The 11,562-nt window shown below is 41.4% G+C and overlaps 1 protein-coding gene across 1 annotated transcript in view; it reads right to left on the bottom strand.

The window, feature by feature from the left end:
- Positions 1-905: 905 nt before the first annotated feature.
- Positions 906-11,562, bottom strand: part of TGFBI (transforming growth factor beta induced) — a 57,918-nt gene continuing 47,261 nt past the window's right edge. Inside the window, exons 15-17 of the mRNA XM_066591130.1 lie at positions 5,587-5,663; positions 3,557-3,581; positions 906-2,013 (exon numbers count right to left, since the gene is read on the bottom strand). Of these exons, the coding sequence (XP_066447227.1) occupies positions 1,961-2,013; positions 3,557-3,581; positions 5,587-5,663 (155 nt within the window). The 3' untranslated portion in view covers positions 906-1,960. The remainder of the gene's footprint in view (positions 2,014-3,556; positions 3,582-5,586; positions 5,664-11,562) is intronic.

The raw sequence follows: 11,562 nt of genomic DNA, 5'->3' as shown, positions 1-11,562 counted from the left end.
TTTTCTTTTATACTCACCTTCTTTCACCCGGACAGGCTCTTCCTAGCTCCAGCTCCATGCATGCACGCACAATGTGCCAAACGGGTGGTCCCCACTGCTCACTCTCAATTGGTAATGTCAATCAAGTTTGACGTCACCTATTGAGAGTGAGTGGTGAGGACCCCATTTGACATACTGAGTTTTCTGAGTTCTGCGTTCACATGGAAATTTGCTGCTAAACATGTAGGCAGCATTATGTCATTTAGGGCAGATACAAAATGCTGTCACTACTTTTCATCCAGATGGATTAGCAGTTTGAAATAGAAGATCTCAAATTTCAGTTCAAATCTTACTCTCAATTACATCAAGATATTGATGTCATCAAGCACGATTTCATTATCCATTCCCTTCCACAGTTGTGCATTTTCACTCATATTGCACATTTTACATTCAAGATGACTAAGTTCTTCAGATAGGAGAAAGGATTTACTGTATATGTGTAAGATGAAGGACAACATCCATCTGCCCACCAATTAGCTAAAGCTCTACATAAAATGTAGATCAAAGTCAATGGCCAAAATTGTCAAAATTAGATGATGCTCTAATGTGTATGGTTGCCTTCTGAACTTGCTCCAAAAGCAGTTCTAGTTCAAAATGGCTAATCCTTTCTTGCAGTTGGAGATAAAGTTTTACCTTTACTTATCTTCTTTTTGGAGTTTATAAAACCTTACGAGGATAGCTTGTTGGACAACTATTTTTAAGCAGACCCCTATGACCTACAGTCTGAGCTATGAAGACCACAATGAAGAACCAGCAATCATACGCTAATAAATCCTAATAGAAAGACAGGTTCTAAAATATTATTTTCAAGTATAGTGTTTGAACTAATCTTTTGAAACATACAAAAAATATAATCAAAAAAGAACTTATTAAAAGCTGTTGTTTATTTTGTACAATTTGTGAATGGTGGGTGTACGTTGTGGTTGGATACTCCGTCGGATCAGATGTCCAAAGTACAAAGCTTTAATTCAAAATGACTACATGAAAAACGAACAAATAAAGGAGCAATCACGTTAACTGCTAGCATTCTAATAGCAACATGTTTATCCTATCAGCCCAACACAGTACTGTAACGTTAACGTGATCTTGGCGAAAACACAAATATAAAATACATAATACACAAACCAATCTAAGCTAACACTACCATTGTCACACAGCACATAAAAGTCAAAAGTCTTCTGATGATTTTAATTATTGTTTACTCCTTGTTGATGATATTCTGCCAAGCTTTCTATTTGATTTCTTTTTAATACTAGAATAAACATATTTTACTATTGCTTGTTTTACCATCTCAGCAATTATCATGATTGATGTTACCGCAAATTTCCGAAGGCACTATGGTTTCAATTATTTGTATCACAGCGTAGTCTCAGTGTATGTTTTTTTTATTAGATTTACCTATTTCAATCAATCCACATTGAGTTTATCTCAGGACAGATATTATTGACATATCTGTAGAATAGTCCATCACTGATGATCGCCAAGGGTCTGCCAGTGTGACCTCAACCAATCAATACAACAAAGTGTCAACAGTGCTAGGAAAGTGTTGTTGCTTTGTCTTCTGCTGCCCTGTTTGGCTTTCTCTGGAGAATGCATGGTTGGCCTTTGACAAAAGAGTGATCTTTCTTCTTTAAGTAAATGAAGAAGACCTGAATTTAAGAGCTACTTTTTCTTTAAAGTTCACTAGCTGCATAGACCAAATGTTATCCCAGGAATAAACCATTCATTGTCAACATGCATTTTTCCTTCACTTAACATGTATGTAGCTACAATAAGTGCCTCAAGCAAGAATAACCGTTAAAACAAAGTCTCAACATTTCAAGGGGAAACATACAAAATCATATTACAAAAACATTACAAAATGTGAGTCATGTTATTAAAAAACAAAAAGGCACCAATGGTGATCACCGCTGCCTGGTTTTCACTGTGGAGATCTTTGCTTCATTCTTGACAATAACTTAGAAGTTGGAGGTACTGAAAGAAATGTTAAGGAGGAAATATATAATACTAGAATATTATACATATAGAGTTCCTATCACAATTATTTAACCTCCACTGCAAATTAGGTTTATTTGCCAAATTTACAAACTTTCAAATGTTTACGAAAAATAATCAAGAATAATTTAAATAGCTCAACAAAACAAATATAAAAAGTGATATCTTATAATTCAACACAAAATGCCACTTTTAATGACTTACTTCAGTCTCAGAATTACTCAATCTCTTCATGACAAACCTTTAGTACTTTGTTGTGCACCCTATCACTGTTATGACCTGCTGCAAATGTGTTGCATAGTCAGACACCAAATACTAACAGCATTCCTGAGGAATTTTAACTCTTTCCTCATGAGGAATGGCCTCCAGTTCACTAATATTCTTGGATTCGTGTGCTCTAGCCACCTTCTTTAAATCCTGCCAAAGATATTCTCTGGGGTTCAAGCCACTCTATAATCCTCTGGGTCTTCTTCTAAAATTTTCTCTCTTAACTTTTTGGTCCACTCTCTTGACTTAGCCATATTTCTAATATGCAATCAAATGTCACAGTCAACAAAGCCACAGCCAGTTCAGGTATCTGATGCAATTAATGAAGCCTTTGATTAGTTATATCAGGTGGGCTTGAGATAACACCTGATTTGCAAATGTGTGCTCTTATGAGGTACGGTATTCTATTCAGGGTATTAAATTATTCTAAGACTACAGTAGTTATTAAAAGTAGCATTTTTTTGTTAATTTTGAGAAAGCACTTGTTATATTAGTTGTGTTGAGCCATTTAAATTGTACTTGTAAGGGCCAATTTACACTGAAAGATAATCACACAAAAAAAGCAATCATCTTTGAATAACTCTAAGTAGCTAATTAGCTACTTAAGAGTTAATGCAGGCGGGGTGGGATACAGCCGCGATAGCTCCGAGAACAAAGCTGCTGCTTTGTATATGCAAGCAACTGCTTTGTTCTTGGAGATTTCAGCTGGTGTCCCGCTGAGAACGGCCAGCGGGATACCAGCTGAAAGAATACTATCAGCACCGCCCGCTGAAAAATATCAGCATGCAGCGCTGATAAGAGTCATTGCTCATTTCTAGCTACATCAAAAATTGGTGTAAGCCCTGCTTGAATAAGAGGCATATGCTCTCCTACAACACTTAAAAAAAAGGGGGTAGTGGTATGCACTGAAAGATGTATGTATAATTTATGCCAGAAATTGACACAAATTATGCCATAAATCTACTCCATCATGTAGCAGTCTCATCAGGTCCTTGTTAGTTGCAGGGGACTTTAGTCACAAGGGTTCTGCCATATACAAGAAGGAGGCAAGAGTATTTTTACTCTATATTATGACCTACTGTATGCAAAAATGGCAAATATTTCAACTGGTACAAGTTATTCACTTTGATTTTAATCATAGGACTGGTCAACATTTCATGCTCATTGCTTCACATATCAGATAGTACTATTATCATACATCGCATCTCACATTTGAAATGAACACATATTGTGTATCTTAGAAGGCTCTACTTACCTAGTCGGGCATGTCTTTGAGACCCCTAGAAAGTAAAAAGACATTTTAGTGAATAGGATTATTTGAACCAGACAACGATATTCCGTCACATGACTGAGAACTCTGTAATGTTTTTGCTCTCGTATGGGAAGGAATTTCTAAGACCAATAATAGCTGTGTTTTTAGTGCATCATGCTAGAAGCCTCAGCTAATACCATGATGTCGAAGTTCAAACATTGCAACAATGCATGGAGTGGTTTGCCATGGGAATGGTTAAACACAAGCTTATTTACACATTTTCAACTAGGATCTCTAGTATATATTACACCAGACTGTGACATGCAATGTGTATGAGACCCCACACTGTGGTTAAAGATTGCTAAATAAACACAGATTGGATTGAGTTTCCCAGAGGAGCTCCACAAAGCCTTCTACTTACAAAGTGTATACATATGCTATTTTGTATAAATGACTAAATTGAGGCTATCAAGCTGTGTGAAGCAAGAAAGAAAATGTGAGTGTTAGGGCCCTCTCACACGGCCATAGGTGTTTTTACATGTGCTGTAAAACACGTAAACGGGTGCACAAATCTAATGTTTGTGCACCCGTTCAGACGGCACAGGCTTCGCGTGTATGCGTCGGGGCCCATGCCGTCTGAATGGGCACACAAACGTTGGGCCTTCCCTCCCTCCTCCTAGCCGGCTTACCTCCTCTCTCCTCCCGTCCAGCTGTGTGCAATGGGAGGGGGCAGGGCGGGGGCTGAGCTAAGCTCCTGCCCCCTCCCTACCCCTTGTCCGCAGCCAGCAATGGGAGGGGATGGGATGGGGCGGAGCGCGCCCTCCCATTGCAAACAGCCGGAGGTGAGGAGAAAGGAGGAGAGAAGAGGGAGGGAGTTTAGCAATCACGCTGCCAAACTCCCTCCCACCTCCCTTCTCCAGCCGCTGTCATTGGCTCCCATAAGAGTCCATGCAGTGGCTGACGTATTCTGGCCCGAAAAATTGTTCCACGACTATCTTTGCGGGCCGCCGTGAAAGCGCTCAGCGCTACATTGGCCCGGACGGGCGCTTTCATGCCACGGGAATACGGCCATGTGATCTGATGCATTGGAATCCAATGCGTGAGATCTTAGCGTATATTGGCCGGCCGTGAAAACGGCAGCTGATATACGCTTGTGTGAAAGAGCCCTCATGAAAGCATCTTATCCAATCACTGCCACTTCAGTCCTTTTAAACCAACAGACATAACTAGAGCAGTATTCAAAGCAGCCAAAGACAACCCAGTGTTTAAATGATTGCTTACCGATCGATGCAAGCTACTACTATCTATTAGTGCTGCTTCATCCTTAGGCTGGATTCACACAAGCATTTTATCGTGGCGATTTTGCCATGATAAAACACCAGACAAAGATCACGACCATCTGAAGCATTGGATTCCAAAGCATTAGTTCAGATGGGTGATTTTTTTGTGCGCAAAATCGGCCGGCCAGAAAAGACCGGCGCATAGGGTGCGCAATCCGGACAGATGTTTTTAGGCCTGCCCGAAAAAGATAGGACTTGTCCTATCTTTTGCGGGAACACACTGGCCGTTCCCATAGACTTTTATGAAAGCCATCAGGAAAGGGAAGGAGGAGGTAGTTTAGCAGCTTTGCTAAGCTCCTGCCTCATCCTGCTCCCTCCCCTTGTCGGCAGCCGGCAAGGGGCGGAGAGGGGGAGTTTAGCAAAGCAGAACTCTCTCCCCCCGGCCAACGGTATTCCGGGCTGCAGCATATATACACCGCACCCAGCCATCTGAATGGGCGAGAACACGGAAGATGCAGTAGCGGCTGCCTCTAGGTCATGCGATTTTCAGCCCCGTGTGAAAGAGCCCTTAAAGAGAGTAACATGCCATGACTAGAGCCATGATTACTCTGTAGGTATTTGGACTTTTTATTGGGTATTTAAACCCTTCCCGCTGCAGCCCCCTTTTTGTTCTTAACTTTGTATTTGTCCATTCATGTCTCCATTTGGGAGTTCTTCTCTACCAAAACTTTACTTATCACCTTTAAATCTTACCCTTGTATAGGCAGCAGCTTGTCTCAGGATATCAAGGCCAGAATCTGAGAGTTCATCTCCTCTTTCTTGGGATCTTGCTAGAAAAGCAAAATTTAAAATAAAAATCAATACACAGATACAGACATACAGTATACACACATGCACTATCTATACGGTGCCCAACAGTACTGTGAGCAGTATGGTAGTTCAGTTTTTTGCACTATATGGAATCAGTTTGTGTCAAACACTAATATTTTTTATTACCAGTTACTACTGAATATTTAGCACTGCTGTAATATCACCACTAAACTGCAACTCTGTAACATTGCACAATGTGTACAATTTGTCATCTCGTTGTTAGTTGTGCAGTTCTAATATATAGCTAGAAAGGCAAGGATAAAATTAAGCTCAGTTAATTGAGAGCTGCATGGAGCTTTTAGAGTTTATTACATAAATACTTTGTTACTATTAGTCACTGAATAATTCAGAGGGGTTGTTGATCCAGGAATTATTCCGACTACCAGATTTGGAGTCGGGAAGGATTTTGGTTTTTTTTTGCCTTCTTCTGGATCAACATTGCAGGATAATAGACTGAACTGGATGAACATATGTGTCTTTTTTCAGCCTTACACATTATGTTATTAGTAAGAAAGCCCTCAGTTATTGATACTTTTTAATAGCTATCTGAAAAAAGATTATGACAAATAGCAAGCTTTTGAGAGTGCTTAGGTCTGTTCATCAGGCACGGTTTATCACAAAATCTGAAGTCACATATTTATATACAAAAGTACATAAAAGTCGTGTGGCAAATGTAACAGTGATGTAAAGCAGAACTATGCACAATTGGAGGTGGGGAGGCCTTTTCGGTGGTGACAGTTCCACCAGCCTATGCGTTGGTCGTGGCCCTATCTGTGCTGAAGATGATAGGGTGCTACGGGAATTCTGGATGGCCATGATTCATGGAGATGTCATTGGACAGTGCTATGCCTCTGCCCCTACTGGAACTGATGCTATGTGGACTTTCTGCTCCTGGTCATGGGTAGGGCCAAAGTCCCTGCGTTGTTTGCTCCAGAAATGAGGTGGTGATGGGGTCTCATAACAATGATGGCAGTTGGAATTCCTGGTGACTGGTTTGTAGGCCCACAGATTCTATGCAGCTCAGTAAATGTCTTTGTCTTCTTGGTTACCCAATATTTACATTTTGCAAATATTGGGGGATGGACCGGTTATATGGATGGGTTCACAGGCTGGGAATGCAGATAAGCTTAGGGAGCTGTTAGCATGCTTTCACAAGGGTGGAATTATTTTGCATGAACGTTGCAGATTTTGAAGTCTTGGAAATCAACATTACATCTGTGTGTCTAAATGCAGATTTTGATGTAGAATGAATTCTGCCGGCAATTCCACATCAAAATCTACATTTAGACATACAGGCTTTAGCAGTACAAATGTTGGTGCTAAATATTCCACAAGAATGCAAATTCTGCAACATTTTTGCGGAATAATTCTATCTGTGTGAAAACACCCTCAAGAAGTGTTAGAGAGTTCTTACGTGGAAGTATCAGGGGGGGTTGGGGAACCATTGATGGTCCTGGCTTATATTAACCTTCCAGGGACTTTGTCTACTGGGAGTGCTGAGATTTTGTCTTCCTCTGCATGTCAATTGGTGGGGTCAGTTTAGGCAGAGAAGTAAAAGGAGGTATATGGGGTTTGATTAGATTATAGGGCCCAGGAGACGTGTATATTTGCTTTGAAGATCCGCCAGGAGCCCATTAAAACAGGAGTTTAAAGAAAGGATATGGCATTATGAATATGTGGAGATTTTCTCCCTTCTCCCACTCCAAAAGTTTAACTTACAAGATCAAGGAAGAGGAGGAAGAGAAGCATTTGATCTTCCAGACAAACCAGCTGCAAGCATTTGCTATTCTGGCAAATATTATTGGTGAAAAGATGCCAGAACACTGTTGACCTTTTCTGTTCCATGACTGTCATTGGAGAAGCTCATTCGGCTTACAGGGGTCAAACTTGGCTCTGATGATGAGTGGTTCAAATAGCTCAAGGTAGTCTATCCAAATATTCAGTGGGATTACAAGGACATAGGTTAGTATTTACAGGTGATGGTTCCCATGCGTTTCGGTCAGTTCTTTCCAGTGAGACCCACTCAGGAAGTCACTCCAGGAGCTCCAGCCAGGCCATTCAATCCTATAAGTTCACAAGGCCAAAGTCTGCTTTGTATTGGCAGTTTAACGAAGGGCACTGTAAGTTCACAGTGTGCTGCAAACTTAACATTTCTGTTACTTTTTGTCCTTCTTGGGTCTTTATGCTGCTCACGTCACCCCACACTCCTTCCTGACTGTAGCCATAATGGAGGTGGTTGGATGGGGTCTTAGGCCCGACCTAATCAAGCATATCAACAGGAGGGAATGTTATAGTTTTAGATCATAAGGGTTTCCACGTTTGGTGTAAAGGGGTTCGAGGCTGGATTTGTTGTTTTTTGTTTTATGATCTTCTTATAACTTCTTCCTATTCAGTTAATTTCCAGCCCGCATTGTGTTTTGTGTGGATCCTGGGTCACTATTATGTGCATTGAGTGCTGAACGTGCAGATCTACATCTAAACGGGTTTCTCGAGGAGTGTGGCCATAGTCAGAATTTTGGTTAGTCTGGCTAATGTAGGGGATCCTGCAGGGTGGTGTTACTGGGAAAAGTGGAAGAAAACAGCCATCTGCTATGATTTATGGTACCTCTGAACTGGTGGTCACGGCTAGAAGTAAATGTAATGTGTACAGACTGGTGCCAGATTTTTGTTGCTCCAAGGAACCCTTCTGTTTTATTTTTTTTGTGTGTGTTGGTATGTTTGAGGTGCTTAAGGGTGGTTTTACATCTGCATCAGAGCCACTGGCTGGAGGTTCTATCACAGATGCGGCGGCAAATACAGGAAGAAAAGCAATGTCTCCAAGTTTTATTTATGGGGTATTATTACGTTACTACAGGGACTGTTATATGGGATTGGAGGATAGGGGCTACCAAATGTGTTGTTGGGTGGGGCATAGTGCACTAAACCAGATTCACACCAGTATATTTGCGCATACATTTCCACACAAAGATTTTGCATGCATAACACACAGAGAAAATAACCCATTTATTTCAATTGATTTGTTCATATGTGCATATTTTGTGTGCGCATTTCAGTTGTGGAAAAAAATACGCAGCATGCTCTATTTTACTAAGCATTTTCACAGTGAAAGAGCACATATTGAACTCATTACACTAATTGGCCATCTCAATGGCTTAGAGCATCGCTGCATCTTTTTTGCACATGATTTGGGTGCTCAAACAGTACAGTAAAAAAACGCACTTGCACGTGCAAATACATAACGCCCATTCCACAAAAAATGCAGCGCAAATGCATCGCAAATGTGCTGCACGTAAATACGAATACACTCCTGTGAATCCATCCTAACATAGTCATTTCTTTTCTAGCATTAAATCTTTGCCATTCGAAGGTTAATGAAATTTCGGATCCAACTCAGAAATAGTATTTTAGAAGGCTAGACGAAAGATCCAACACTTGTACAGATGAATATGGATAACAGATATTTAATAAGGATCATACAGATGATATTTCACAATGATCCTGCATTATCTGCCAAATACATCTGTTATGACTGAAGCAGATTTCATTGATTCTCAGGCTTTATCTGAAGAATGCCAATTTCATTGAGTTATTGAGACAAATGTATTTAGCATATGCTGCAGAACTGGCAGCCAAGTCATTTCTCACTGATGTCAACATTAAGGCTCTGGAAGAAAAGGAAGAGGCATCCATGGTACCTTGTATATATTAAAACTTCAGTCTGTGTGGCAAGAGTCTTCAAATGACGGGCACAGGAAAGGGCAAATTTACAGGCACATTTTTTGCTCTTTGCATGGCATTTTCTTCTAACAGGATTTACAACATGAGGCCTCTTTCACATTGCCATAGGCGTTTTTACGTGCACCCACTGGCGCCGTCAAAAGGCGCCCATTCAGATGGCACAGGCCCCAGCGCATATATGCTGAGGCCGCAATGTCATTGCCTCCCCTTCTCTCCCCTTCTCTCCTTCTCTATGGCTGTTTGCAATGTGAGTGGGTGGGATGGGGGGCAGAGCCCTTGTCCACAGCCAACAATGGGAGGGGGCGGAGCTTGGCTCAGTCCCCTCCCAGCCTCTCCCATTACAAGCAGCCAGAGGAGAGAAGAGAGGAGGAAAAAAGAGGTCACACTGCTAAACTCCCTCCCACCTCCCTTTTCCGGCTGCTGTCATTGGCTCCCACAGAAGCCCATGCAGCGACCAACGTATTGCGGCTGGAAAGATAGTTCCAGGACTGTCTTTTTGGCCCGGCGTGAAAGTGCCTGACGCTATATTGTCCCGGTCGGGCACTTTTATGCCGCAGGAATACAGCCATGTGATCTGATGCATTGGAATCCAATGCATCAGATCACAGCGTATATCAGCTGGCCATGAAAACAGCAGCCAATATACACTTGTGTGAAAGTGTCCTTAGATTCACATGACTAGGAAATTGCTGTATATCAAGTATGTCTACCATTAGAACCACTCTCTTTAGGAGTGTAGCGCTTTTACATATAGTAAAAGAGAATGGAAGGGAAATCCTCTATATCTGTGTCTGTGCCGCCATAAACAGAATAATGATGTACTTGTACTCACAAATAGAGTCATTCTGATCATAGCAACACATTAGGAAATTATTATGTATGCTTCAATGCCCATATACCGAATGAATGATGAGACTGTAGGAAATGGTAGTATTCTAAATTTGGGAAATCCCATGGGGCCTAAAGCTGTGCAAACCGCCCATTACTAAAGACATTATTCGATAGCAAATTCGCTGGGGATGGTCGCACTCATAGGAGATATCGGTAGGAGGAATGATGGCTCAGCTTTGCAGAGGGAGATGTAATTTGTTGTTTTGTTCAGCTTAGCAGAACTAAGTTTAATTTTTGTACAGAACTGATAAAAGCCTAGCACTGATAGGCTGCCTGCAATATTCTCCAATCACAATGTCAAAGCTCCAGATGTGCCTCGGTGGCCCACTGAGCGGAGACAATGGAATGGATTTCTCCCTTCACTTTCTGGGAGCGTCCTGGCTCAGCTGCATGTACTTTACCCTTCACTCCTGTCCTATTAACCAATGGAGAAGAAGAGCTGCTGGAAGACATCACTGCTGCAGGTGATTGGTCAGTGGCCCCGTGTGTGCCATAGAGGGACCCTTCAAACACAGTGCACTATGTATAATATAATAGTCTCCCATTATGTTATATGTATTTCCCCTTCCCTTCTACTGCTCTTATTCTATGCTCCCCTCCTGTTTGGGCCTTGTGTCCCCATGGCTGAAGATGCTTTTTGCAAAGAACAAGCAACCAAAGTTCAGATTTTATTTTTTAACCCATCCCAAATGTACAATGTATGTTGGGTGTCTGTGTATGAAGCTGGCTCAGGAATTGAATGCAGGTCTCATCCATCTCTGATAGCTGACATCAGCCAGCAAACTCCATGATGAGTGTTCACACTGATCGTGGCTGTTAAAACCTTAAATGCCCCAATTTGCATTTGGCATCTTGAATGGACCCCTCATGATCAGGGCTGGGTTAACCATAGCTGGAATGGCGCACCAAGTCCAAGACCCATGTTCCCCTATGTTCAGGTAGGCCAAAAAAGTGAAAGCATAAAAAATCCACAATCTAGGACTAAGAGTAATCTCAAGACCCACAGGTCTAATGGTTCAGTAAGAGTATTTATTATAAATCATTAATGCAACATGTTTTGGCGCCTTTCTCAAGCATAAAAATAACATCTGCAGTGTACATTTATATAAGTATAATAAATACGGTTACTGGTACTGAACCATTAGACCCGTGGGTCTTGAGATTACTCTTAGTCCTAGAGCGCAGAGTTTTTTTATTCTTTCACCTTTTTGGCTTGGCTGTAAGCTCCTG

The sequence above is a fragment of the Eleutherodactylus coqui genome, chromosome 2, assembly GCF_035609145.1.
Source record: "Eleutherodactylus coqui strain aEleCoq1 chromosome 2, aEleCoq1.hap1, whole genome shotgun sequence".
Classification (NCBI taxonomy): Eukaryota; Metazoa; Chordata; class Amphibia; order Anura; family Eleutherodactylidae; genus Eleutherodactylus; species Eleutherodactylus coqui.
Note: the sequence above shows the minus strand (reverse complement) of the source record. Positions and strands in the feature narration are given on the sequence as shown.